The sequence below is a fragment of the Capronia coronata genome (genome assembly GCF_000585585.1).
Source record: "Capronia coronata CBS 617.96 chromosome Unknown acBCG-supercont1.3, whole genome shotgun sequence".
Lineage (NCBI taxonomy): Eukaryota > Fungi > Ascomycota > Eurotiomycetes > Chaetothyriales > Herpotrichiellaceae > Capronia > Capronia coronata.
The window spans coordinates 149551-177474 of NW_006912895.1; the positions used below are offsets into that span (position 1 = coordinate 149551).

The window sequence follows — 27924 nt, forward strand, 5'->3', positions numbered from 1 at the left end:
GCGGCTGCAAGATCCCTGCCACCAATGACATTCAGATTTCTATCTACCTACCTTTGTACAGTTCCTCAGATAACAACACATTCAAGGATATCTGCCATCCTTTCCCAGAATCCATAGCCCTGCGCCCGACGACCGTGTCTATTACTACGATATGGCGATCGACTTGGGGCCTCTCGGCCAGCAAAGCACACCTTCTGCTCTCCTGCTCGGCGTGGGCGCTCTCACCACTATCTCTGTCCTCTTCACGACATTGAGAGTGCTGCTAAGCACATTTATCTTGCCTGGACACTCCGTACGTTTTCTCACAAGAAGAGATGCCCTCAGTGTGTTGGTTTTGTTGCTCACCATTTGTTCGTACAGCTTTCGAAATTCGGCCCTCAAGGCTCTTGGGCAGTGGTGACCGGCGCGTCAGATGGACTGGGAAAAGAGTATGCCCTACAGCTAGCGAAGAAAGGCTTCAACCTCATACTGGTGTCTCGCACTGCTTCCAAACTTGCGACGCTGTCCTCTCAAATCAAAACATCGTTCTCGAATATCACGGTGGAGACATTGGCCATGGATTTTTCTCAAAACCTCGACTCGGACTACAGTGCTTTGGCAACCCTCGTGCAGGGAAAACAAGTCTCAATACTGATCAACAATGTGGGACAGAGTCACAGCATCCCCGTGCCCTTCGCGGAGACCCCTCTGTCTGAAGTGTCGTCGATCATCAACATAAACTGCCTGGGAACACTGCGAGCAACGCAGACAGTGCTGCCGAGCATGGTGCCACAGAAGAAAGGGCTTATTCTGACCATGGGTTCATTTGGCGGCCTCACCCCCACTCCACTGTTGGCAACCTACTCAGGTTCCAAGGCGTTCCTCCAACAGTGGTCAAACGCTCTCGCATCGGAGCTCTCCTCGACGGGAATTGAGGTCTTCTTCGTCCACTCCTACCTTGTCACCTCTGCGATGTCGAAGATCCGTCGATCCAACTGGCTAGTTCCGTCCGAGAGATCGTTTGTCAGATCCGTGTTATCGAAGATCGGACGAAGAGGAGGTAGCATTGGATATCCGTACAGTGGGAGTCCTTACTGGAGCCATGCGCTTTTGGCAGCCCTCATCACGGGAGTTCTGGGCCCGATGAACAGTATTCTACTCGGGATCAACAAGAGCATGCACGTGGATATCAGAAAAAGGGCTCTCAGAAAAGCCGAGCGAGAAGCGCAAAAGGGAAAGAAATATACATAAGCGCCCGCAGATGTTTGCCTTATACACGATCAATTGTTGCGGAGAGACTGTGTGTTCTACCTTGGCTCTAGGTACCAATGGCAGCATGCCAAACTTGATGACAACATCTGTGTTACGTATAGGCGGCAGCGTTATGTTTCACTTCTATTTCTGAACCACTGCAATCATTGCATACCTACCTAGGCTTCTCGTATCAACATGCCGTGCTACCATAATCTGAAAGCACGTACCTTATCTTGGTGAAGAATAGGGTGGAACATAAACACTCATTGGCGGAATGACCATGTCTGTCCACTTTCCCCGCGTCCCCAATCACCTGTAGGGTGGAGTGCAAATAACTACCTAGGTACCTACTAAGGGGCAGGAGGGTGCACGGTTGGTGGTCGTCGTGTTGCCTGCGCATCTTTGACCATCACACTGTCTCTGCTCTTCCCTTGAGATGATTAGGTACAATTCACGAGCACCTTGATTAATCTGACCGTATGTCAGGAATACCAATGACCCGGCGTCACAGACCTAGACGCTTCCTGCCACCATCAAGGCACAATCATGACCGGACTTGATGTGTCAGTGCGCCAGGCGATCCGCTTGAACGATGTGGCATTAGTCCGACGACTTCTACAACATCATCCCCGATACCTCCACAATCCTGACTTTGCGGACAAGAGCAACACATCGTTGCACCTTGCTGCTCAATATGGCTTTGAAGAAGTTGCAGTAGGTCTACAACACGACGTGAGCCATGGAGCTGTGGCTGACCTTGGCTCAGGAACTCTTGATCTCGCTGGGTCATGACAGTACTCATCCCGTACTAGACTGGATTTACAGTAACAATGGAAACAACCTAGGAATATCGGTAAACACGGATGGGCAGACACCTCTACATCTGGCCGCCACCTACTCCCAGGCCGCAGTTGTCGAGCTTCTCTGCCAGCACTTCCCTCAAACCGTGATGCGCCGTGACTACAAAGGACAGACCCCTCTTCACCTCGCGTCTTCCTCCCAGAGCTTGCCTAGGCTCTTCGAGAGCCAGATCTCGAAGCCAACAGGCCACTCACCCGAGGACAACGGTACTATCGACGCGCTCATCGCACACGGAGCGGACGTGACCGCGCAGGATAATCAAGGGAACACATGCTTGCACAATGCAAGTGCTTGGGGAAATCTCAAGGCTGTCCGGGCTCTGATCCAAGCCGGCGCAGATCCATTGCGTAAGAATAAGGCTGGGTGGACGCCCGAGTACTACAGTATAACGGTGCAGGCAGAGGTATACTACCGCAACCTCGTTGCCGAATGGGAAAAGAGAAAGGCCGAAGATGAGATTCGTACAAATGAGAGACGAGCTAAGGGAGGTGGTGCCGTGCGACTTGTTCCCCAAGACAACGACAGCGAAGAAGACACTTCAGACCTGGGAAGGGGCCGAGCGAGCAGCGCGAGATCCCAGGGAACAAGCGCAAGTGATACGGGCTTGGGTATCAGTGTAGGCTACGTGGACGCTTGGAAGTGATTGTCCCAAGTAGTAATACTGTCCGCCGACCGAGCAGCTATCTGCCTCTATAGGTCCTGCTGTTACCAGCCGCCAGACTCTATCCTGGACAACATCATCATTAACGGATCAATTGGAGGGGCAGTTATCACCCATAATGGATGCTTGATGTGCTGCCCGGGCCACCCATTTAAAATGCTCCACTGCACTATGCCTGGAGAACCTGCGGGCCATCCGGACTTTGTGGACACACAGCCACATGCAGTGCGGGTGCACCGACATCTCTTGTGCCAGCACTATCTCTGCTTCTAACTCTCCGTCTTTTGCCTGTTTCCTATATCTCTGTCCTTCTTTACCTTCACTCAAGGTGATACGTTCGTTCTTCTCGCAGCGAATCCTATGCAACCACGCTCCCTACGGGCCTCAAACACTCATCCGCGTTCTCAACCTCGTTGGTGTTCTTTGCCTCTATCCGACCCGCTTTGACTGCCCTCTTTCGATCTCTTCTTGACGCAGTGTTCGCGTCCGACTCAGAACTGATGGCAAGCCCAGCTCACTGCTTCTACTGTTTTGAAACACTGGCCGCCAGTTTCAAACACCGAGACCCGCCTACACTGCAAAAGGTCTTGGACCTGTATGAAGCCTACAAAGCCAAAGCACTCCCCCAAGATGAGGCTACAGAAGCCGACGAGGAAGAGGATGTCGAGATGGAGTCACATGTAGCGGGAAATGACGCGAATGACAACCACAATGAGGAAGAAGACGACGACGAAGATGGTGCCCACGAAGAAATCCAACGTATTGAACGTCGAACCGTTGGTAAATCTGCACTTCAGCCTCCCAGTATTTCCCGGCTGCAGGCGCGGTCGTCATCTTCGAGGTCTTCTTCAACATCCTCCCCGTCCATATTCTCTCCGAGTTCATCTAATTCCCAGTTGACCACTCCCTCGAGTGCCACCTCTATTAAGTCTGTACCACCAACCTATGCTTCACAAGTCTCTGCGACGGAATCATATCCACTCTTCGTCACCTGGAACACGGTATCTCGGTCTGGACACAAATCTCTCCGTGGTTGCATAGGCACCTTTGAAGCTCTTCCCCTCGCTTCGGGACTTTCTACATATGCACTAACTTCAGCGTTCGATGACACGCGATTCTCGCCGATCCCAGAGTCACTGCTACCGGCACTTTCATGCTCTCTGACCTTGCTTGCAGATTTTGAGCCTTGCAAAGATGCTATGGACTGGACCTTAGGGATACACGGCCTCAGAATCAGTTTCACCTACAGGAACCGGAGACATGGCGCGACGTACCTTCCCGACGTTGCGGTCGAGCAAGGCTGGGACAAGGAGCAGACTGTGGAGAGTCTGATGAAGAAAGCTGGGTGGGATGGGGGCTATGGGAATGGTGTGGCAAGACGGCTTCTAAGAGGATCTGCCAGGCCAAGCGAGCAGCAGTCAACTAAGCCCTGGGACGAAGTGCAAGACTTTCGGGCGGTTAGGTATACAGGTTTAAAAGCCAGTGCATCATACGCTGAATGGCAGGATTGGCGTCAATGGGTTGAGAAGAACGGTGAAGTTCTGAATTGAGGGCGGTCCAGCATCCGTAACGATTTTCATGGCCTTTTACGGATCACACAGCTCAATTCCTCACTTCAGAGACTTGTTCGGCCAGGGTCAATGCCATGTTACCCATGACTCGAGCCGTGGTCGCACCGACTTCTTCGAGAGATATAAGCAAGCAATGATTCAAGGAGAAAGCCTGGGCCCGTCGCTCTCAACCACTCCCGTTCCCGGGCGACGATGCCGAATGTCCCATATGTGTTCCCAAGCGCAAGCGGACCTATATCAGACTCTGAGATTGGCCCCAGCGTGTCAAAAATAAAACAATCTGTGTGGCTGATCCTCAACAGAAAGGGAGCAGACATATCTTCGAGAATCTCCAAACAACAACGAGCAATGTTCCTACCACTAAATGCAAGTATTTTCTTCACGAACCGGTCCGAGATTCTCTAGGTGCCGAGCTATTCCGCGGGCGTCTCGTATGCGTATAGATTCGATAAGGCGTCGATTGAAAGCAGGTCGATTGGCTTGTATATCAAGCAATGTACAGGGCAGCGATTCATGAAGCAAGCGTCGTATTCGGACACAATAGACTCGGCGGGCGTGGGGAACGCAGCCGATGCCACAATAGTCTCTAAAGCCATCATAGTAGGAGCAATGCGCGATTATGCGGTTTATATATGGTGCAGCAAGAGCATCGGACAACTAGAAACTGGCTGTATCTCAATTCAGGAGCATGAGGCCGAAGGGGGAATGGCGGAAGAGACAGGGAAAGACGAGATCTGCTCCGATCGGAAAGTCGATCAAGTTGAAGGGGCATTTATTATTTGTTCTATACTTTCGTTGGCGCAGTTTTTGGCTTCTGGCTTCTGGCTTTTTGGCATCGTCAGCGCATAGCTGTATCTTTTGCTTCCGAGCTTCGCTCTCGCCAACCCTTCGTCACTACTTTACAAATGATTCGCTTGCTTGTGTGATTGTGCGTCTTCTTCATGGCTTTGTAATCGAGTCGTCCTATCCAGCCATCTCCGACCATGCGTGTGCGCATTCCGCCGAACTCTGCAATTTTGCAACCGGCGGCCTCAACATCTTCAGCTCCAGCCATTTGTCCTTGGTGCTTGACTCGATCACAGTATCCTCGAAGTCGGCACTCGAGACGGCATTTCTCCAGCTCCCGGATACAATCTTCAGCATGGGCCGCCGCCGTGTCCAAACTCCAGAACGCTGTGGGCGACGTATTACCCATCCGGCCGTCAAGCGGGAACATCACGATCGATCCCCTCAAAATCGTGGCGGAGGAGTTGAAGTTCCTGAATAAAAACATCAGACAGCTCCTGGGTTCGGGACATCCCATCCTCGACACGGTGGCCAAGTATTACACGCAGAGCGAGGGAAAGCATGTCAGGCCTTTACTGGTACTGCTCATGTCGAGAGCGACGGCCTTTGCGGCCAAACAACCTCGCCCGGATACACCGAACTTGTCAGACACCAATATTGACATGCCCATATCGTCTCCTACCGTGCTCTACGATAACAACCCCGATCAGACCTCTCCCTCCTCCCCGTTAACAGAAACACCCAAGGAAGCTCGCTATGCATTTCCGGACGACGCGACGATCTTGCCATCACAGAGACGGCTGGCCGAGATCACCGAACTTATTCACACGGCTTCTCTCCTTCACGACGACGTGATTGACCACTCGACAACGCGCCGTTCTGCTCCTTCTGCAAACACCGCTTTTGGTAACAAGATGGCCGTACTCGCTGGGGATTTTATGCTCGGACGGGCGTCCGTCGCACTCGCACGCCTGAGGGATCCCGAGGTCGTCGAGTTGTTGGCGACCGTGATTGCCAACCTGGTGGAAGGCGAGTTCATGCAATTGAAGAACACCGCATCTGATGAGAAGTATCCGGCGTGGAGCGAGCAGACCATCACATACTATCTCCAAAAGACATATCTCAAATCTGCGAGTCTGATCAGCAAAAGCTGTCGAGCCGCCGCTTTACTGGGGCAATGCGCACCCAGCGTGGTTGAGGCAGCATATTCATACGGCAAAAACCTGGGCCTGGCGTTCCAGCTCGTGGATGACATGCTGGATTATACCGTCAGTGGATCTGAGCTGGGCAAACCGGCCGGCGCGGATTTGGAGTTGGGTCTTGCAACCGCTCCGTTGCTTTTCGCCTGGAGGAGTCGACCCGAATTGGGACAGTTGGTCGGCAGGAAATTCTCAGGAGAGGGCGACGTTGAAAGGGTGAGAGAAAAGCAGTCTCTTATTAGGTCCTTCCGTGAAAGCTAACTCTACGACAGGCTCGAGAAATCGTTATCCAAAGTGATGGTTTGGAGCAAACCCGAGCTCTAGCCCAGGAGTACGCCGACAAGGCCATTGCGTCTATAAGCTTCTTCCCAGCCGGGGAGGCCAAGGACGGCCTGGAAGAAATGTGTGTAAAAGTTATGAAGCGCAGGAAATGACCCAGAAGTCGACACCGCGCTTGGCTGTACATTAATTCAGACGTTCGATGTACATTGTGCGATGGGATCAATCTACTCAACTTCACCTGGTGCGTTTCGAGATCCTCGCGAGGCTATTTTATGCTCGGGCAAGCCTCGTCTGTGTTATGCAACGGGATAGACAAGAGTTTGCTCTGTATTAGAGGGAGATATGGTACTGGTATTTGAGAAATACTGACAATTGATCTTCTGGTTGTTTAGCATGATACACTACTATTACACTTTGCCGCCGATTCGTCTACAGATGTCAATTGAAAACCCCCGCCAGATTCAGACCGGATATAAATATGTAAATATATACTCGAAGGATAGTTCATATTGAAGGTTGCCCATTACACCTAAGGCAACTTTGTCCACCCCCTGCTATCAGCATCAATGAAGGAAGCCTTCATATCAGATTGAACAAAAGGTTGACGGAGTCTATCCCTCTTTACAGTCCCATAGAAAGGAGTCACCACAGACGCCCGCGTCTTCAAAATCATGAATATCAGGTATAAGTTGCTACTTCTGCTCGAGATATATCAATGCCAGATTGGGGTGTACAGAGTATAATGTACCTCAGCTGTATACAGTCAATTAAACTGGCGACGATGGAAGAATCTTGGCCTGCGGCTCCCGCCAAGAACCCGACGGAACCCATCTTAACACGGCAATACACGGTACTACTACGTAAATAATGGATCCAGGACAACGTCAGGGTTATCAAGTCCTTTTGTTGCAAGAAACAGCCCTTCCTCCCTACCTTGTTCACTTTGGCGTTGTATGTCTGCAACACATATGCTCTCACCCGGCATCAGTGGCATGAATTGAAAGGACTGCGTTCTGCCGACACCTCCTGCCCGCTGGCCCAAACCGGTTCAACATCACCTACGATGGCTTCCGGGCCCAACACCTTCGCGACCATGGCGGTAAGGTCGGGTCCCGGACCCTAGAAAATAAGACTGAGAATGATAGGTCTTCACCGCCGAGAAATTCCAAGGCAACCCTCTGGCAATCGTCTCTGTCCACGGCAATTCGCTCACCCAACAGCGCAAGTCTCTCATCGCCAAGGAGTTCAGATGCCCGGCGACCTGCTTTCTACATGATGCTGCAGGACCGGGACAGCCCCGGACTCTGGAGATATTCACAGACAAGGGCGAGGAACTTCCCTTCCTCGGACATCCAGTCAGTACCTTGATCTCGGCACTGTTAGATGCCAGCACAGAACTAATTCGGGGCAGGTTATCGGAGCCGCACACTTTGTGAGGAAACCAGAGGAAACGGACTGTAGGTGCCAATCTAACTGCGTGGCAGATCTTTATCTATCTCGAGAAATTGCAATACGGCGGCCCGGCGGATCGAGACAACAACCGCCAAACGGCGGTGTTGTTGACCAAGGCCGGAAAGATCCCAATCTTCTTCAACCCGTATCGACAGATTGCGGCTTGCGCCGTTCCCACTACATTCCACGTCCATGCACATCAAGTGCCGATGGAAAGGATCATCTCCACCCAACCGCATGTACAGATCGTGCCCACGATCGACAAGGAGAAGGGCCGGACGTTTCCCCTCGTCTCCATTGTCAAAGGCCTGAGCTTCGTGCTTGTCGACTTCACAGATAACCCGGAGCTCTTTGCAACTCTAGAACCCGGCAAGGCTCCCGAGGCTGAGTTGGACCAGAATTGGTCGCCCAGCTTTGTTGGCTGCATGTATTACAAGCTTTTGGCCAAGTCTGAACAACCGGGCGAGCCTACCATTCACAATATTCAAGTCCGAATGATGACGAACGGCACCGAAGACAGCGGCAGCGGCAGCGGTTGCTCTGCCCTGGCATGTTATCTGGCCTTGCATGGTCCGTCGGAGGCCAAAGATCCCAAACCGTCTGACCAGGATGCCGATCTGGCGAAGAAGGCCGAGGACCTGAAGCTCGAGGCGAAGACTGAAAGGAAAGTATTTGGCATTCAACAGGGTGTTGAGATGGGCCGTGTGTCCACCATCGCTGTCGAAGTGGATGTGAAGACAGACACGGACGGATCGCGGAGCATCACGAATGTCATCTTGTCTGGCAGGGCCAGTGCGATGAGCGAAGGCAAGCTTCTCGGATTCTAGGCACGATCAAGATTTATGCGCTCGGAGTTGGGGCCGGGCCGCAGGTGGAGTTGAAAAGTGTGGTCTGGGCCTAGCATCAACGATGGGCGAAGGTAGGCTCGAAGTGGGCGAGACGGAGTGAAAGGGTTTCTAGGGTTCCACTGTCTTGCTTGCCGATCACTGCCCTCGGGAGTTTATGGGAGTATCCCAGTACAGTCCAAGACCAAGCGAAGGGTGCACACTTAGATAGGGGAGCACCGTTGAGTCACTTCAGGTACTCATTTCATTTGGATGTTTTACCGCCTGGCTCACCCCAGGGCTCGACCAGGCTCTGCTTCATGTTGAGCCTGGAATCAACTCGCTCGGTAATCGGCACAGGCAAAGCTTGACCAAAAGCTTGATAGGGGCCAAGACAGATGTGTTGCACAGGCACTGTTTATTAGTGCAAGGGGGGAGGAAATCCCTGCATATCGCGCATTGTGTGCAAAAATGAGCGGCTGTGGGTGTCTGAGGTTCTATTTGCGGCAGCATCCCAATCCGATCGTGAAGCGGAGTGGTTCTGCTCCGGGGGATCGAGAAGGGAAGGGCGAGGCTGGCTTAGGATAGAGTGGAGCCGGGGATGACAGATCGTGGCATGAAGGCTACAGTTCGGTGTAGGACAGGACGGAGGTATAAGCAGCACAGCACGGAGTCGGTGGACATTGCAGGAGGTGGTGGATGGAGGGAGAATGGACAGGCTCCCAAGGCTCGAAGGGACAACCATGTGACGTCGATAGGAGGCGGACAGGAGGCGGAGCGGGATGGCACTAAAACACAACTAGTGTGGCAATGATAGCCGCTAACTCCTACTTAACCGTATCACTAATTCATATTGAGTTAGTAGATGTACTCTGTTACAACGTCTAACTCGCCTTCGCCACAGCCGCCCGTTTCAGACGTGTTGTTTCTCCCTTCTTCTCCGACACATCTCGAAACCATCTCAGCTTCAGCTTCGTCTCTGTCCTATGCTGAGTGTCTCGGTCCTAGGTGAGCTAAGTACCATCCTAAAACATTGGCAATGCTTGTCTGCGCCGTCGTCGACGCTGCGGCGCCATGCTGCGACCAACCTGTAACCTTCCAACCTTGTTCATTTCCTCCAGCAACATGAAGCACCTGAAGCATCCGGAGGTCGTTTGTGTCATCAGTCCTCGTTGGAAACGTTTCCAGCCTCAAGGGAAATCACCATGGCCTGGCCGCCCTTCCGGTTCCCAGCACAGACCCGAGGCCTGCCAAGTGCAAAGCATAAGAGGTCGTTTTCTTCCGTCTTGTCTGTCGGATTCTTGTCTCATCGTGGCAGTGCCTCTCCATTCCTTTCAAGCTTCTGGTGTCTTGGACGCAGCTTTGTCTTTGCATATTTTCTGTTCCACTCCTTTCGTTGCCGAGTTTTGACCGCGTTGACCGCGAAGTCTCCCGTTCGTTGCCTAAAGAAACGCTCTTTTTTGAACTGCATATCTCGAATCCGTCTCGAACTCGACCCCCTTTGACCCATAGCCCAACAATTGCACCGATCATACAACAAAAATGAAGACCTCTCAGATGTTGACCGCAGCCGTTGCTGCTTTGGGATTTGCTTCCTCGACAGTCGCCCAACGTGGAGGAAGAGGAAAAGCCGCTGCGGCTACAACAGCAGCAACCACTGCTGCGGCCGCTACTGCTGCTGCTACTGCTGCTGCTAGCACAGACAGTGCCGCAACCGGGGCCACCGGCAACAACAATGGCGGAGGCAACGATCTTGTCCTTCTCGCCGACAATGTCCAAGATGCCAGCAACTCGCCCGGAGGTTCAGGCGATGCTGGTCAAGCACCTTCGGACACGTACGTATTGATCCCTGACAAACCATGGGCATGCCTGCTGACAGCCAGAAAGTGACCCAGCGAACTTCATCAACTTTTGTACCGGCAAGACCCTGACGAACGGTGCTCAAGTAACGCAAGGATCCTGCAACGGCATTGTAATGGGTGACATTCCCTCCAACAATAACATGATTTCATCGATCATCCTCTTCCCCGGTCCCGGAGACGACATTGCGGCGGATCAATCGTTCAACGTCCAAGTACAAATCAGCAACTTAGTGGCAGGGTCCTTCACCGATCCCATTACCACATACTATGCCGCCCCTCAACAATTGGAAGGAGGAGATGTTGTCGGCCATTGTCACGTTACCATCCAGGATCTAGGTGGAGACGTTGCCACCAAGACTCCTCCTGACCCGAAGGTGTTTGCATTCTTCAAGGGTATCAACGACGCCGGCAATGGTCAAGGTCTCCTCCAGGCCACTGTCACCGATGGTCTTCCTGCAGGAAGCTACCGAGTCTGCACCATGAACAGCGCTTCCAACCATCAACCGGTCCTCATGCCCGTAAGTTTGAGGCCCGAGGGAAACTTGCAATCACACAGCTAACAGGACCCCAGGTCGCTCAACGAGGTGCGCAAGATGATTGCACCAAGTTCACCGTCGGCCAAGGTACGGGAAATGCTGGCAACGGCGCTGCCAACAATGCTGCCGGAGGCGCCGCTGCCGCTTCAACCGCCGCTGCAGAATCCGGAGCTGCTGCAGCCAGCACGACCTCTGCTGCCGCCGCTGCAGGTACTGGCACCGCCCCAGGCACCGCCGGGAACGTCACGGGAGCCGGACGAGGCCGCGGCGGGGGTCGAGGCCGGTTCGGACGAGGAAGAGGAAGATTTACTGCCCGAGACTACATTGCATGATCCAACTCCCGATTTCTCTTTTGAGACCAGGCCCAATGACCGAAGGGAAGAAAAGTAAGACAAAAGTAGAAAGACAGAGACAAACCATCATGACGCCGCCCTCTGCTCCAACACACGCTATCTACGGTGGAAGTGTGATCGGCGGTCAATGTCATTGGTCATTGGTCATTGGAATCATGGGATGAGTCGACGACGGAAAGGTGGCTCATGTGGGTTCATATCAAATTCAAGCGTGCAGCATTTTCCTTCCACTTCCATGTCTTCGATACGAGTGTGTATACAACCAGAACAGAAATGATATCTTGAATGGATTTCCTTGATGTGGACGAATGGCGAACTCCCGGAGATTGTCTTTCGTTCCTTCTGTCCTTTCTCCCACCCCTCCGTGCTACACCCCTACTTCCCGGTTCCGAGGGTTTCGGAGATTACCGAAGAACGAGGAGATAGATATAGAAAGCAGAACGCACATTGCGAAAGCTAAGGGTTGGCAGAGGGTGGATGGGCTTCAAAACATGGGCATGAAAGACCACGTCGAGATCAAAATCATAGGCCCAGGACCTTTACCGGCCTGACCAGTCCGGGTGCTAAGAAGGCCTTGGAAGCGTCCAAGGACGATTGGGACTGTCGGTGATATCTAGAAGTGCTCCCAACAACATCGATGGAGGCATACCACTGCAATAGGGAACTTTAGAGCAATCTCTAGCATTCGCCCGAAAATGAGGCTCTCTGATCTTGCCTTGCCATCTTGGGTCATGTGGGTCATGTTCGGCCATTCATGGCGCTGAAGGATGTATATAACTGGGCTTGACATGGGAGCAGACCGGGACCGGGGTACTTCTTCAGAATGTCACAATTCACGAACAAGGAATTCAAGTTTGGTCCGAGTTGGGCTTCTTCACCCATCGCGCAGGGGCGTTTGTATATGAAGATTCTGCAAGTGAAGTTGAACCAGGAGTGAATCAGAGTGACATATTATTGGTCGACAGGTTTGTTCATTCAAATTTCATGGGCCAGACACGTCGTTCAGAGCGTGTACCTGAACCCTTTGTTATCTAATTCCGTGACATCGTGCATGCCATGCTCGATGGCCTGCTTCTCCTCCTCGGCATCCAGGACTCCCGCGGCGGCGGCTTCGCGGTCCCGCTTCTTATTTGATAAGAACATGTAAATGTACAGTACGACCACGGCGGCCAGCTTGACAGTATATCCGACCAACATGGCGACGTATGCTGAATGGTAATGCGGAGCCTCGCTGCTTTTAAATGTCTGTGGACCAATTATATTGCCGACGCAATATCCAGTGAAGAGAATCGCTGCCGTCAACTGTTTCTTCGTGTAGCCGGCAATGTTGGAGCTGACCATGGTCAGGCTCAAGCTGAAGCCCAGACCTTGGAAGTAGCACAACCACAGCCCGACCATTCGGCCCCATTTGTTGCTGGTGGGTAGGCCGACGAGTAGCGCGGAACCGGTGATGCAGATGGTGTTGGCGGCCATCATTGTGATGCACCGCAGGTTCGGCCACCTGGAACAGATAATCCCTCCAGCGATCAGGGCTACGAATTGCACAGCACCGCCGGGGATCTGGAGATACTGCGTGCCCAAGGTGTCGACGCTGAACGACTTGATCACCAGACTGGTGAACTGCGTGATTGCCGAGTTCGGGACCTGCGCACCGATGGCCATGATGAACAAAATCCACGTCTTGGGGTCCCGCATCGTTTGGTATACTTGGTACATCTTGAAGTGTCGATTTTTGATTCCTTGGCGGTTGGCACTTACACGTTTAGCGGCGATTAGCTTCTCCGGGTCCGTCAAGAACTTTGCGGTCGAAGGTAGGTCTGGCAGCAGGATCATTGCCCCGATTCCCAACGCTATGCTGATGCTCCCGAAGATCAGGAACACATACATCCACCGCGGAAGGCCAGTTTTGATATGCCCCACAGCGTAACCGATCAAGCTGAAGGTTTGTCAGTACAAGCTTTTCATGGTGCAGATCAATGCTTGGGTGCGTCATGTCAAGAACCGGGCTCAACGTGGTGGGGGCGGCACAAGCGACTTGGCTAGATGAAGTGGATGAGAAAAGGGCTGGTTGCACGTACCCGCCAAACATGGTTGCAATGCCATTTGTGCAATAGTAAGACTCCAACCTCAATGGCTGCTCAGCTGCAGTATACCAGATCGACATGATTAAGATGAAGCCCGGGTTCACGACGGCCTCAAACGATCCAAGTAGAAAACGGTTGACAGCAATCCCGGCGAACGAGCTACATGCCGGTGTGGTGATGAGGATGATACCCCAGCATATTGTGGTGGCGCCGATGACCTTGCCAATACGCAGCCGCTGCAGCAAGTATCCAGCAGGGAACTGGGCCCAAAGATAACCTGAATCTGATCAGCGACAAGGACGTATGATAGGGATGTGGGAACATGCGCACCGAAATAGAATATAGATCCTAGCCATGAGTAGTCCTGGCCGTGTAGGTGTGTGCCCTTCTGCAACCCATATACACTGGCATAGTTGATGCCGTTCTTGTCCATATATTGCAGCAAGTAGATGAGGAAGAGGATTGGGACGATGCGCACGTCGAGCTTACGCAGAACGCGCTTGGCGGCGACGGGATCGAGTTCCTGCTCATCGCTTCTCTTGTACAGGTCATAATTGTCGTCGAGGTCGGCGGCGTCGTCGTCGCCTGATAGGCTGGCCAGTGAGGCTGGACTGCTCTGGATGGCGGCAATCTTGTCGTCCGTTCCCAACGGGGCCGAGGATTCTTGGGCGACCATTGTGTTTTTGGGGTCGCAAGGGCTCTGGCAGATGTGGGAGTCGAGCGATCCAGCCATGCGGGTGCTCAGAGGATATATGGACTTCTGCCGTCCCGAATATCAAACGTCCATGCCGATATCCATGGTCGCGATATTTCACCCCGCCTGTGGACATGCAAGGTGACATGACCACCGTCCAGACAGTCCAACGAATGCTGAACATGCTGGCTGCGGGATGTCGATTGATGCATCACAGTAGTATCCAAGGACCCCCATGTGTTACCGTCCGCGCGGTGTCTTGCTGGATGATACCATCGCCATGTAGAATCACGACATCCGCTATCGACCAATCCGGCAGGAGATCCACAGACCACCCGTTGACCCCTGAGCCAACCACACATCAACGACTGTGTGACAGTCCCCTTAGGCGAGCATAGACGTGCGGTGGTTGTAAAAGTCGACAACTATAACGATATCGATGGACATCTTGCACGGTTGTTGACGGCACAGAAAACTGGGTTTGTGGATGCGTCCTGATAGCAGAGTTCCCACGTCGCAAGTGCTCTTCTTCATCAGTAGTAATCTCGCCGAAGCCGAGGCTCGCTTGACATGCTGACGGCGATCTTGGTGCAGTAAAGTAAAAATTAAAATGATTTCGAAGCATGCCGACTGTCAAAGTTGAGAAGATGATGGCCAGTTGGACTCCGGCCGTCTGGTTGGCGGTGTGAGGGCTATTCGGGGGGGGGGGGGGGGGCGGCGACTACGCTTTTGTATCCGTCCTCGGTTTCCATCTCCAGACGCTCCATTCACACAAGCACTCGTCGTCCCAGTCGTCGACACTGGCTTGTTCACGGCCTTCTGCGATGGCCTCTAGCCCCCCAGCTTCCAAAAGCTGCCACAGTTCGCGGATCTGGTCCAAGTATGCCACGCGCATCGCATAGGTTAGGATGAGTCGAGACGATGATCCATCGGCAAGCCAGCTAAGAATGGCTTTGGTGAGCAATTCAGGATGTTCTTCCGAGTACACCGTGTCTGCAGCGAGGATTACAGAAGCTTTGTTCGTGTGAGAGGAGCGGGTTTGTCCATTCTGCAGGGTCAGGTGCTCCGGTGCAGCCCAATCTAGAGAGCCACAATCCACGAGGCCATTGACGATGGAGGCATTCAGCTGGATGTTTCCAGCGAGAGCCTGGACAATAGGAGGCAAGTCCGTGAGAACCACAGGCACATTCCACAGGGCTGCAGCCGTCAACCCAACTAGTCCTGTCCCGGCGCCGAGTTCGAGCACCGGTATGGCGCCGTCTGAAGCAGGTATGTCCACATGAAGCTTGTGCAATAGATTGGCGAGCACATACGACGAGGTCCAGGTTTGCAAACTCAACCCTTGTGCACGGAGGGCTGGCTCGGCAATCTTGATCTCGACGGGCTCATCAGTGCCACGGGGAACGGAAAAAGTGCGGGACATGCAGTTCTATGCGAAGAGGTTCCTGTTTGCGCCGACTCTCTCTCTCTCTCTGTGGATCGATTGAGGATGGTAGGATGCTCAACTGGTTGCTCTAAAGTTGGTATAAAACCACTGAAGGCTTCTTTCTGACTGCGCTGGCATGTCTTGATCAGCGCCAAGGCCGAGCTTGTTCACGTGGCTGTTACGTAATACTTAGGTAGAGACCACCCGGATTGGCACGTGACCGCCATGCTCCCCAACCTCAGCCACGTCAAAGCCTGATCGCGCATTGCTTCCCATCCTTTACTCTCATGGGCTTGCAGATTCTAGTTGTCGATGACCGCTGGACTGTGCGAAGGTGGAAGCACAGCAGTTATGCCACTGTTCCTGACATAGCGCTTCTTGCGCCTACGTATTCAATGCGTGTCGACCGACCTGACTCCCACGCCAGTTTGTGCCGCATTGCATCGGGTTTTCTCCCGGAGGTACTTTTGATATCCCATGATAGTGGCATGTACACGTGGGGTCCTGCTCTGCCATGTGACCTTGATAGGACCTTACCCCGCAAAGACTGGTTGAGCGACACGAACATGGCAAGTCCCCGCGATGTCATTCTGAGCGCAGTACTCGCAAGGTGAGTCTAGGCATACAATTCTAACTCGAGCTGCCTGAACAACGGACGAGTTCAATGTATTGTTCAGACTGGGGCCGTGCACACATCTATGGATCCGGTATCTGTCATCTCGTTGATCAGTTTTGCCGGACGCTGTTCCGACTTGCTGGGGAAATGGATCAAAACGATACGGAACGCGCCCAACGAAATACTATCCTTGCACAATGAGCTGAGCGACCTGAAAATGCTGTTGGTGGAGTATGAAGCTCTGAAACCTTTTCTTTGTCCTGAAAGGGACTGCACAGATGTGGGATACCATTCTTCCGAGACAGCATTTACAGCATGTCTGGCAAAGATCAGGTCAATCTTCCAGGAGCTCAACGTGCTGTTGGAGACGGTGCTCGAAGAACGACCTAGTCTCGATCCACAATTTCAGCGTCACAGATGGCTTCGCAAGAGAAATTCGGCTTCGAGATTGCAACAAGAACTCGGAAGAGCGCGTCAAACACTCCGGGATGTCATTAATAGTGCATCCATGACTCCGCTGGGGAGAATCGACCTGCGTCTAGAGTCGATCCGAGCTGTTTTGTCCACTGATAGTTCCCAGTCGATTCATAGCCCTGTTGATGATGTGGGACCACCACTCACAGCAGAGGCAGTGCCACTTGCTTTGGAAGGGCTTCGAAGGATACAAGGGCATTCTGCCAAAGTGTTCACAGTCACAGCGTATCGTCGATCACCATGTGACCTCCGCTGTCGCTGCTCATGCCATACACGTTCTCCTTTGTCACAGTGGAATGTACTGCCGCGTATCATTGGCACAATATTCGTTGGCTACACAGGGTTGCCTACGCTTGGTGCTCGCTGTGACAGTGGCTCTTGTTATCAGTCTCAAGTCCAAGCAATTCAAGTGGTCTACACTTTTCCATCATGGTTTATGCAGCGGACACTCGATCTTGTCGGCGGGAAGAACTCACAAGGGGACCCCGAATGCAGCATTACGCTCAGAAACCGGGTTGAGTATACTCTTGACAACAGTCTGTTTCAGCTCGCGAGAAATGGCAACGTCGATGCTATGAAGCTGAAATTGAACCAGCATTGTGCTCACCCCAACGACTTGAGTCTCAGAGGAGGCCAGACAGCATTTGATTGGGGTTTGCAGTACGCTATAAGGAGTAACAACCTGGACCCGTGTAGGATTCTTGTTGCGGCAGGTGCTGACCTCGAAATCGAGGATGACTATGAGATGAATAGCGCCTTGATCGCGTCAGACGTCATGTTCACAGGTCAGTATCAGCCTATTGAGGCTGGGCTGTCTGAGTTGCCCAGCAATGTTGACCTGATGGCGCTATGGAACTTTTCTCATCTGCACCGTGTCGTCCTCGGTATCTTACCTCTAGACCTCACCACTGAGATCAAAAATCTTACGCATCGCAGTCACATAGATGCACGAGACTCACAACGGAGGTCTTGCCTGCACTGGGCTGCATCGAGGGGTGATGCTGCCGCCACTCAGACTCTTCTCCTAGCTGGCGGGGATCCGAAGGCGATCTCTCTGGAGGGCCGTACACCACTGCATTACGCCGTTCAAGCCGGAAGCGTACATTGTGTTGATCTGCTATTGCTTGCTGGCTGCGATGTGCATCTGAAAGACAAACGTGGCGATGATGCGATTTTGGTGGCAGCTTGGGCCAGCGACGCTCCTTTGATGATCGAGACATTGGTCAAGGCTGGTGCAAACATAATGAGTCACAATGCTGGAGGGGTCACATGCCTTCAGTCAGCCGCTTGCTTAAACCATGCCGGGAACGTTGCGGCCTTGCTTGACCTCGGGGCGGACATTGATGCATTTGACCAGAATGGCGATACCCCTCTATTCGAAACAATCTACTACGACTGCAAGCAAGCATTCGAGACATTGCTGCAGCGTCGAATCGACTGGACTCACAGGCGTCGCGACGGTTCGACTATATTGCATATAGTTGCGCTCCATGGCGGCTTAGACACAATCAAAGCTGTGGGGCCACATATCGCTGGCGTTGACCTCTCCTTAGCGAATGCTAAAGGTCAGACTGCTCTCGAGATGCTTGCAGATAGACTAGTCCCATGCGAGGAGTTCAGCCAGCGTTTCCGAATGCTGATTGAGACTCTATCAGATCTAACAGACTCGGCAAGCGAAGGAAACTTTGAGAGCGCTCTGGAGGTGCAGCTGGATTCGGGAACAGCGTAATGAGCTTCTCATAGCCAGTATAACCGTCAGCTCTCGATATATTCAAACAAGCAACATCATTACTGTATGTAGAGACATCCTTAGGTACCCAAGGAGGCTGGCCGAAATGATCTATTGTACACTGTACATATGTGGTACCGTGTCTAAAACAGGAACGATTATATTGCTGCTTTTGGGCGTCAGCCCAAACCAGTCTGACACGGTTTGGGCCGGCCTTAACGCGGAACGGCCTCGTCAACAGACGCTTCTTCCCTCTGCCATCGGGGTAGTAGTACATCCGTAAGGTATACTTCGCAGTTGTCTGTACGGAGTACAAGCTGACCCATTGGCATCGGCTTCTTCAGGGCAACAGGAGGATTCAGAGTGAGCGCTCACCCGGCCCCCGAGCCTCACATTTTCAGGCCTTTTCGATTGAGACTACGTACACCTGTCTTCAACCATCCGCTCGAAGTGCTTACTACGTTTCAGGTAGGTATGCAAAGTTTCCTCCGTCACAGGTTAGAGACCCAAATTATCCCCCACACATACTGTAAGTTAGAGTATCCGATTTGCGAATGCTCGAATGAAACAACACACATGCAGCAAGACCCTGGCTCTCGACCTCTCTGCGGGTTCTCTCGTGGACCACGAACGCCTCAAGTTGGCCAGCATCCGTCTTGTCTAGTACCACTTACCTCATTTGATTCAAAGTCAGTCTTCATTTACAACAGGAATTTATAGACCAGGCCTGTGCTGGGTTGTGGAGAGTCTCGGGCTTGGCTTCAGGCTGTCTCTGCCTCATGTTTCTCTGCCAGGGATCGCCACGGCAGTTTCACTCTTCGAGCCTATTGGATGACGAGAATGCGACGGCATGACGAAAAATAAGATTTGTTATCTTCAACGGCAGGCCTCACGGACTCGAAGTCGAGAGATTCGATTACCCAAGATGATGGACATGGGCAGGGGTAGGTGCAGGGGTAGAGGTAGGGGTAGGGGTATGGGTAGGGGTATGGGGAAGCTTCTCCTGGCAGCACACTCACCGATTATTCTAACTAAGCCTCCTGTGTCTCCAAACTAACCAGCAGCCTGACATGCCGATATTGAAGCGTGGTTACTGCGTTAGCTCGAGCGCGAACCCTCGACCAAGTCTGGGTGTAATGGTGAGTGACGAAGACGAAGACGACCCGCTATGGAGAATTTAAACTCTGGGGAAGTCGACGCTTCAGAGATCGAGGTGAGTGATTCGCTCCGCTGACCGACAGTGACAGCCTAATGAGCATCACCGGGAACAACAATACGACTCCGTGCACTCGTCACTAAGTGGTCGGTGCGATGAGTGCAACGGCTGGACTATTGCCTCTCATGACCCCTGGATAGACCTGCCCTCTTTTCCCACCAAGTCATGCAAAGAAATCCCTTATTCCTAACTTCACCGTGGAGGATATATTCACTCAGGGCCCAAGACTCGTGGCTCCCAACACGGCTTCACGGCTCGCAACAGATGACGGAAAGCTACTACGCAAGTGGTTTCTTGAATGTTTAGGTTCACTTCTACACAAACGCAAGAATTCGATGTTACAACGATCATGATATCTGTCACAACATGTCGTTCTTACGTTCTCGTACCTTGCAGCCCCGAACTCCTACAACGCAACCTCACATTGAACCGCTGCAATGGTGCCAGAAGGATGGCCAGAAGGATGGCCATTGCCTAATTATGAGAACCCTCACACGCGAGGCTCTCCGGGCTTATTTATTGCCACATTGGTCATCACAACAGTCATCGTTGTTCTTCGCTTCTACTCTCGACATTACATCACACGATCGCTTGGGCTGGATGATGGTCTAATTCTAGCTGGATTTGTACGAGAGCTCACGAACCATGGTCTCCTAGCTAATGATGGCAGGTCCTGTCAATCGGACAAACGTACGCCGAATGTAGGGCGCTCAAGACCTGGGGTTGGAACAAGCATCTTTGGGATATCCCGATCGACAAAATGGAATACGTGCGGCTGGGGGCGTGGCTCGTGGAAGTCTTCTTCCTTCTCGGCAATGGCTGCACCAAAGTCTCTATCTTGCTGGTTTACCGCAAGATATCCAGCAGAACTCACAGCTACTGGTTCATCAGACTGACGTGGGGGGCAATTGCATTCACGATCGCATATACTGTTGCTTTGGTGTTGGAGGTATTCTTGGTCTGTCGCCCGCTGGAGTCCTATTGGAAATCCTACGACCCAACCTACACTAGGAAGTATGTTTGCGGCGACGAGGGCGGACCTCTCATCTTCAGCGCCGCAGCCTCGGTCTTCTCGGACGTCTACTCATCCGTGCTGCCCATGCTTCTCACCAGGAAGCTCAAATTGTCACAGAGACAACGGTTCAGCTTGTACGCACTGTTCTCCGCAGGTCTGGTGACTGCTGCAGTTGGAGTTGCCAGAATGGTCTTTTTCGTCAAGGTCACGATGAACTACAAGCTCGGTCCTCACACTCATGATGTTACATGGTATGGCTGGCCGACATATGTGAGTCAACCCAGCGCCTCGCTGTACCCTTGCTGACCAAGACTGCAGGCGTTGACGGATATCGAGGCACATCTTGCCATTATATGTGCCTCGGCGCCAGCTTTGAAGGTGTTCGTCAAAGCCAAGTGCCGACCCTCCAGGCAAATGCCCGGTCTGGACAACGCGTTCATCCGCTCGAATATAGCGCGCAGAGCATCAGCTCGGCCATGGCCTATCAATGCTGACCCCGAGGCCTCTATTCCTTGTAGCCCGCAGTCCGAAGGACCGTTACGTGATCAGCCTTCTCTGACACCCAGCACAGTGTTACCAAGTCCAACAGCGACTGATCACGATGAAGAAAACTTCTCCCTCCACAGCCTGGATCTCGATAAATCTCTAACATCTCACTACCCTCATGTCCCTGAGCTGCACCAGAACGAGACTCGGCAATGGCCAGGCTGAACTAGTCAGGCTGGCAGAGATCAAAGACGAAATGCACCAATTTCGCATCTTTGTGATGACAAATTGCCAAGTCACGCTGTCTTTCCCCTACGGCCTTTTTGCGAGACTGACTCACAAGGCAGCAACTCAAACATCATCGTGATGTTATGGAACCAGCGATGCAAGGCATGCCAGTCGTCATGCTCCCCGCCGATTGGGCTAAAGTATACAGAAACCGATGCCTCCCTACACTCTCAAGGAAACGCTTCGCCACGGATCCCAGGGACAGAAACAGGCTGAGCTTGATGGTGAATGCTTTTGGGCGTCTGACATTTGACGGGGGGAGCCCTACGCAGTCTCTGGGGCTTCTAGGAAGTAGGAATGCCGGAGAATTGGAACAAGGAGTGGACTCGATCACCCCTTATAGACTACAAAGAATGTTTGCCTCCACCTAGGCCTTGTGATAAAAGTTGAGAAATCATCATCTAGATATTGTTCTATCTTAAATCCCTTTAAAGCGGCGGCACAGCATTCCAAAGCACTTTACGCGACGCGTCTTGATCACCATTTATTTCCCCAGTCAAGAGTCTGTGGCAAACTCAATGCTTCCGATTAAGAGACAGTTTCATGGCAGAGACCTGCGACTTCTCGAAAGTATCATCCGTCCTGGCCTGATTTTGAGATCGAGGTCCCCGGTTCCACCGCTTGCAATCGCACCCAACCCAGCATGGAGGTCTCGAGGCGGGCAGCGCAGGGGCGCAAAGACCACGGCAAGGAAAAGACTGAAAGAGTTGCAACAGGGAGCCATACAAGCAGAAGCACTGCCCGAGATGCCTGGCGATGATGAGCCCCAATATCCTACCGTGCTCCAAGGAGCCAAACAGAACATGGCCAAGTTTGACAACTGTGTCTTGCTCACAAGAGTTGGCAATTTCTACGAATTATACTTTGAGCAGGCTGAAGAATATGGACCCCTCCTCAGTCTCAAAGTGGGATACAAACAGACGAAGCTAGGTCCGGTCCCTATGGCTGGGTTTCCGTTCTTCCAACTAGACCGCTTCCTGAAGACCCTGGTGCAAGATCTGAACAGATACGTTGCCATATGCGATGAATTCCTCATCAATGTCTCCAGCAAGGTCAAGTCAGGCGGCCTGAAGCATGACCGTCGTGTAACACGAGTGGTGACTCCAGGCACACTGATCGATGAGAAGTTCTTAGATCCTTATGAGAACAACTTTCTCCTCTCGCTCCAGCCGCTGCCTCCCGTTGCAAACGATAGCTCGGGAGACGTACGAGGGCCGGAACAGAGTATTGGACTTGCTTGGTTGGACCTGTCTACTGGTGACTTTCTCACACAGAGTATCAACCGCGGTGCATTGCCTTCAGCCATAACAAGGATCGCTCCCCGAGAGATCATTCTTCCTGCCGATATTTCCGCCGACATCAAGAATGAAGTACAGGAGATTGTGGGCTATGACCACCGACTCCTTACACTGCATCAGGAGACAAGTCACTTCGTGTCCATGTCTGAATGGAGCACAATGCTAGAATCCCCCGTGGACCAAGATGCCGACTCGGCCTTTAGCACTGGGGAGAAACAGGCGGGCCACCGGCTCCTAGATTATGTTCAACACCGACTACAGGGGCTGGAGCTACGACTGCAACCACCACGCCAGCGGGAGCTGCATCAGATCTTGAGCATCGATCGGAGCAGTCTGCGAGGACTTGAGATACTGGAAACTGCAAGAGACGGGTTAGGAAGGGGCAGCCTTTTTCATGCGGTCAAGCGGACTGTGACCAAAAGTGGTTCACGACTGCTGCGGGACCGCCTATCCTCCCCTTCGGCTTCTTTGGAGGAAATAAACGACCGCCTCGAGCTCGTGTCCACGTTTCTCGAGTCGGAGGATTTGAAAGACTCTTTGATATTCCGCCTGCGAAGAACGTACGATGTGCAACGGATAGTCCAGAAATTTGCGCTCAACAAAGGCGACGCCGACGACATCCTATCGTTGGCTAGTGCTATCACCGAAACGGTTGCAACTCGTGACCTTCTGCGCGCTGTTGTGACGTTATCAAGCAATGCTTCAGGTCATAATTCCGAATCTGGAACCTCGTGGGAACATCCGCTCGAGAGGCTTCTGCAACGGTTCGATTTAGAAGGTCCCAGTCACCTTCGAGACCGTGTAGCTTCTGCCATCGACGAGGAAGGTCTCTTGCAGAAACACCGGCTCGAGGAGGATGAAGCAGCGAGCGTAGCTGCCCTCGCACACGAGGTCGTCCTCCAAAGCGCTCCGGAAGACTTACAGTCACTGCCAAAGGCGGTACGCTCTAGCAGGAAGTCTGATGACCAGAAGAAAGACGAAATCGAACTGACTGAACCATGGATCATGCGTCGGGAGGCCAGTGATACATTGCTACGGCTCCATGAGGAGCTGAGCAATCTCGAGGCCGAAAAAGTGGCCCTTGCAGAGAGCTTGAGAAGAGACCTTAAGGCTCCTACACTGATGCTTAAATCGACGCCGGGTCTTGGTTATATCTGTCACATCCGGAGCGCGACTGGATTCAAGAAAGACAAGCTTGAGTCGCTGCATGCGAAAATGGTGTCTTCTTCCAAAAGTACTAGATCCTTCTATCTGACTGATTGGACACGACTTGGACGGAGAATTGACCAAGCGATGCTCAACATCAGAGACGAGGAGAAGAGGATTTTTGCAGCTCTGAGAGAACTGGTCATCCAGAATCTAGTGAAACTACGTCGGAATGCATCGGTCATGGATGAACTCGACGTGGCCAGCGCATTTGCGACCTTGGCCAAGGAGCAGTCGTGGGTTCGTCCTCTTGTGAACAACGGGACGGAACACAGGATCATCGGTGGACGACATCCCACGGTGAAACTTGGCCTGGAAGAACAAGGTCGGTCTTTTGTCAGCAACAATCTGGTCCTCGACCAGAACGAGAGGGTGTGGCTGGTGACGGGCCCTAACATGGGCGGGAAAAGTACGTTCCTCAGGCAGAACGCGCTGATTACGATCCTTGCGCAGACAGGATCATATGTCCCGGCTACATACGCTGAGATTGGGCTCGTGGATCAGATCTTCAGTCGCATTGGCGCTGCTGACGATCTGTTTCGCGACCAGTCGACTTTCATGGTGGAAATGCTCGAGACTGCCGCGATACTGAAGCAGGCCACTTCCAGATCCTTTGTGATCATGGACGAGGTGGGACGCGGCACAACTCCCGAAGATGGGACTGCCGTGGGTTACGCGAGTCTTCATCACCTCTACTACACCAACAGATGCCGGACGCTGTTTGCGACACATTTCCATGCGCTCGCCGATATGACGCGAGACTGGCCCTTGCTGGCATGTTACTGCACAGATGTCTTGGAAGATGAACGTGGGTCATTTGCTTTTGTGCACCGTTTGAAGAAGGGTATAAACAGACAGTCTCATGCTTTGAAAGTGGCAAAGCTCGCCGGCTTGCCTCCTACCGCACTTAAGGTGGCGGAGAGTGTGCTCCAACATATCTCGGAGAAGAAGAGTGCTTCATTGACCCAGGGCAGTGCAGAAGCCCGTCCCCCCTCAATGTCTGCAGCAGCAGGATGAACACCAGGGTTAGTCAGAACTGTCACTCGGGCGGAAACCGAGGCGGTTGTTGGATCTCCCCTTCTGCCGGTCTTGAAGTGGCAACCGTCCCGCAGTTCTTACACGTTCTAGCATCCATATCGTTCTCAAAGGCAATGACACCTTCCTTGATCTGAGTCCCGAGGTCCGTCAAGTGGAAACTCGCCTCATGGACGATGTGATGACATTTCTTGCAATACCACCTCATTATATCCACTGAATCTTCTGGCCGCGGTTGTTCCAGTACAATGCCGACCGTATCTGCGAACCTCACAGGGTTGTGCGGAGTATTGGCCGGAAGCAAGTAGAGCGAGTTCTCATGGATCGGAATGTCGACAGGGGTGTGAGGATCTGTCGAGGTATCCATCGTCTTGAGGAGCATGGAACCCTTGTGCTGGTAGAAGAATTCTGGGGTGGTGTTGATGTGATAGTCTGTTCGCGCATTGGGTCCTCCGACGACCATGACAGTCAGTCCGCTCGTGGCCGGATTCGAAGGATGGTAGACGCAGTAGTTGTTGATGGGAGGCTGCAAGAGATGAGCGTTGTCTTTGAGCCTGCCACAGAGTCAGCGACGTGTCGAACCATCCAGTACTGTGCAGATGAGAGGGAGACGGACCATTTTGGCAGATTCAGTGCGGCGCCAGCCATGTTGATGTTGACCAGGTACCTAGAGATAGAGACCTGGCGAGGGAAGATGAGTACGGTATCGAGCTGAGAGTCACAAACCTAAGCTCCAGATGACAGCTTTGATACCACACCCGAATGAAGATGCCTGATAGTTGATTTACTAACGTGATCTTGTCAATGCCCACGACTGACAAATGCCCACAGTAGACTGGAGAGGAGATAGATAAATGTCAGCGGGTTCGATCTCGCTCGTCGGACGGTGCCAGCGCGGGGAAGATCGCAGTTGGAGTTGGAGCAAAAAAATTCAGAGAACCGACAACTCGTTTGCGGCGCGACTCTAACGTCAAAGTCCTTCCCTGCAAGGTGAATCGATCACCGAGTACAATCCATCTACTAGTATAGCCATGAACCTGCGGTAACGCTCCTTCTCATCCCGCGATCAGCGATTCAACATGTCGACGTCTCAGCCTGCCGTGCGCTTGAGCTCGCACAAGTCTCTCACCTCCCGCCTCGTTCTCGCAACCCTCCTCGGCCGCACCGTACGCATCGACCAAATCCGCCCAAATTCTCCGACGAACCCTGGCCTGGCGCCTCATGAAATCTCCTTCCTAAGGCTTCTCGAAGCCGTCACCAACGGATCCCATCTCGAAATCTCATATACCGGCACGGTTCTGCTCTACAAACCCGGCTTGATCACCGGATCAGCGCCGGGCAGCGGCGCCTCCAGCTCGGGGGTGCTACGGCATGAAATCCCAGCGAACAACACCCGGGGTCTCAGCTACTTTCTTCTACCGCTATGTCTGCTCGCACCGTTCAGCAAGGCAAAGTTCAACATTGTGTTCACTGGACCCGGGGTGATCACCAGCTCGACGGAGAAATGGGGTGACATGAGCGTGGACAGTGTACGCACGGCAATACTTCCACTCTACGCCAAGTTTGGGATCGAAAGAGACATTGAACTTCGAATACTCACGAGGTCGAACCCGGGGCCGCGGGGGGTGGGTGGTGCAGGAGAAGTCCAGCTGGTCTTTGGCCACCAGGTCAGATTGCCCAAGACACTACATCTGTTGAATCCAGGACGGGTGAAGAAGATTCGAGGTGTGGCATATTCGACTGGCGTGAGCGGGAGTAACAATGCGAGAATGATCGAGGCGGCGCGCGGAGTCCTGAACCAGTTCGTCGGAGATATCTACATCTTCTCTGATATGAGCAGTGCCAGCCTTGTGCCGGCACCTGAAAAGAGTAACCCTAACGCGAAGAAGAAGGTCGGTCTTGGCTTCGGACTGTCTCTGGTCGCAGAGAGCTCGACGGGCTGTCTCTATTCGGCAGATGCTGCCAGTCCTCCCGAGGGCGGCCAGCCGGCGGAGGACATCGGGCGAAAATGCGCGTTTCAGCTTCTCGAGAGCGTGGAGAGAGGCGGATGTGTCAGTCTTGAGGCCGCGCCCACTGTGATCACACTGATGGCGATGGGATCTGAAGATGTCGGCCGAGTCCAGTTAGGGCGGGACGTGTTGGCTTCCGAGCATGTCATCCAGCTGGCGAGAGATCTCAATGCGTTTGGCACTGCGGGTTGGGGTATCAGAGATGCTGCTGGGGAAAAGGGCGAAGGCCAGCTCGTGCTCAGCATTGTTGGGAGAGGAGTGGGCAATATTGGCCGGAAGGTTGGATGATGCGCATATCCTACATCGCGATACTACTGTCACTGTTGTGTTCACCCGACCACGCGAAACGAGAGTGTTGGCGTTGGCTTTGTCGGTGCCTCTCTGCGTGCCTGCTTCACGCAAGTGCAAATCCCAGAAGAAAATGCGCACCTCAAGAGGGTGTTCCGATCGCGACGCACGACGTCCACCCGCAGCAATGGAGAGTGAGTGAGTGAGGTGGCATTCTCATCCACCACTTGACTGCCCGACAGCCTTGCGCGGCATCTTGAGAGTTCGCATCCATGGATGCTATGCTCTCCATCCATGTCGGCGCCGGAAGCTGGACGTTCCGGATCGTCCAGGATCAAAGAGTACGAAGGCGGGTTAGCGTACGAAGGCGCCGCGCACAGTTTGGCTTCGCTACCTACTTGTGGTAGCCGGATGGTTTTTCTCGCCGGACCTTTGGGCCG

General features: G+C 52.9%; 13 protein-coding genes across 13 annotated transcripts; 10 read left to right on the forward strand and 3 right to left on the reverse strand.

Annotated features, from left to right (window-relative positions):
• Positions 1–151: 151 nt before the first annotated feature.
• On the forward strand, positions 152–1230 carry A1O1_03339 (beta-keto reductase; the record flags this gene model as incomplete). The annotated part of the gene is made up of 2 exons (XM_007724244.1): positions 152–292; positions 361–1230. The coding sequence occupies 2 exons, from the start codon at positions 152–154 to the stop codon at positions 1228–1230; spliced, it is 1011 nt and encodes a 336-aa protein (XP_007722434.1).
• Positions 1231–1779: 549 nt separating this feature from the next.
• Positions 1780–2737, forward strand: A1O1_03340 (uncharacterized protein; the record flags this gene model as incomplete). Its single annotated transcript, XM_007724245.1, has 2 exons — positions 1780–1947; positions 2000–2737. The coding sequence occupies 2 exons, from the start codon at positions 1780–1782 to the stop codon at positions 2735–2737; spliced, it is 906 nt and encodes a 301-aa protein (XP_007722435.1).
• Positions 2738–3255: 518 nt separating this feature from the next.
• A1O1_03341 (uncharacterized protein) lies at positions 3256–4305 on the forward strand (the record flags this gene model as incomplete). The annotated part of the gene is made up of 1 exon (XM_007724246.1): positions 3256–4305. One exon carries the CDS (start codon positions 3256–3258, stop codon positions 4303–4305), a length of 1050 nt encoding a protein of 349 aa, XP_007722436.1.
• A 1004-nt stretch (positions 4306–5309) lies between these two features.
• Positions 5310–6745, forward strand: A1O1_03342 (hexaprenyl pyrophosphate synthase, mitochondrial; the record flags this gene model as incomplete). The annotated part of the gene is made up of 2 exons (XM_007724247.1): positions 5310–6527; positions 6584–6745. The coding sequence occupies 2 exons, from the start codon at positions 5310–5312 to the stop codon at positions 6743–6745; spliced, it is 1380 nt and encodes a 459-aa protein (XP_007722437.1).
• A 911-nt stretch (positions 6746–7656) lies between these two features.
• Positions 7657–8872, forward strand: A1O1_03343 (uncharacterized protein; the record flags this gene model as incomplete). Its single annotated transcript, XM_007724248.1, has 4 exons — positions 7657–7692; positions 7739–7948; positions 8005–8025; positions 8078–8872. The coding sequence occupies 4 exons, from the start codon at positions 7657–7659 to the stop codon at positions 8870–8872; spliced, it is 1062 nt and encodes a 353-aa protein (XP_007722438.1).
• A 1539-nt stretch (positions 8873–10411) lies between these two features.
• On the forward strand, positions 10412–11599 carry A1O1_03344 (uncharacterized protein; the record flags this gene model as incomplete). The annotated part of the gene is made up of 3 exons (XM_007724249.1): positions 10412–10704; positions 10757–11249; positions 11303–11599. 3 exons carry the CDS (start codon positions 10412–10414, stop codon positions 11597–11599), a joined length of 1083 nt encoding a protein of 360 aa, XP_007722439.1.
• Positions 11600–12622: 1023 nt separating this feature from the next.
• A1O1_03345 (uncharacterized protein) lies at positions 12623–14380 on the reverse strand (the record flags this gene model as incomplete). Its single annotated transcript, XM_007724250.1, has 3 exons — positions 12623–13556; positions 13699–13981; positions 14035–14380. 3 exons carry the CDS (start codon positions 14378–14380, stop codon positions 12623–12625), a joined length of 1563 nt encoding a protein of 520 aa, XP_007722440.1.
• A 739-nt stretch (positions 14381–15119) lies between these two features.
• On the reverse strand, positions 15120–15821 carry A1O1_03346 (uncharacterized protein; the record flags this gene model as incomplete). Its single annotated transcript, XM_007724251.1, has 1 exon — positions 15120–15821. One exon carries the CDS (start codon positions 15819–15821, stop codon positions 15120–15122), a length of 702 nt encoding a protein of 233 aa, XP_007722441.1.
• Positions 15822–16522: 701 nt separating this feature from the next.
• Positions 16523–18643, forward strand: A1O1_03347 (uncharacterized protein; the record flags this gene model as incomplete). Its single annotated transcript, XM_007724252.1, has 1 exon — positions 16523–18643. The coding sequence occupies one exon, from the start codon at positions 16523–16525 to the stop codon at positions 18641–18643; it is 2121 nt and encodes a 706-aa protein (XP_007722442.1).
• A 1653-nt stretch (positions 18644–20296) lies between these two features.
• On the forward strand, positions 20297–21585 carry A1O1_03348 (uncharacterized protein; the record flags this gene model as incomplete). Its single annotated transcript, XM_007724253.1, has 3 exons — positions 20297–20485; positions 20530–21144; positions 21193–21585. 3 exons carry the CDS (start codon positions 20297–20299, stop codon positions 21583–21585), a joined length of 1197 nt encoding a protein of 398 aa, XP_007722443.1.
• An 809-nt stretch (positions 21586–22394) lies between these two features.
• Positions 22395–25169, forward strand: A1O1_03349 (uncharacterized protein; the record flags this gene model as incomplete). Its single annotated transcript, XM_007724254.1, has 1 exon — positions 22395–25169. One exon carries the CDS (start codon positions 22395–22397, stop codon positions 25167–25169), a length of 2775 nt encoding a protein of 924 aa, XP_007722444.1.
• Positions 25170–25191: 22 nt separating this feature from the next.
• On the reverse strand, positions 25192–25835 carry A1O1_03350 (3-hydroxyanthranilate 3,4-dioxygenase 1; the record flags this gene model as incomplete). The annotated part of the gene is made up of 2 exons (XM_007724255.1): positions 25192–25741; positions 25804–25835. The coding sequence occupies 2 exons, from the start codon at positions 25833–25835 to the stop codon at positions 25192–25194; spliced, it is 582 nt and encodes a 193-aa protein (XP_007722445.1).
• Positions 25836–26266: 431 nt separating this feature from the next.
• On the forward strand, positions 26267–27484 carry A1O1_03351 (18S rRNA biogenesis protein RCL1; the record flags this gene model as incomplete). The annotated part of the gene is made up of 1 exon (XM_007724256.1): positions 26267–27484. The coding sequence occupies one exon, from the start codon at positions 26267–26269 to the stop codon at positions 27482–27484; it is 1218 nt and encodes a 405-aa protein (XP_007722446.1).
• Positions 27485–27924: the final 440 nt, after the last annotated feature.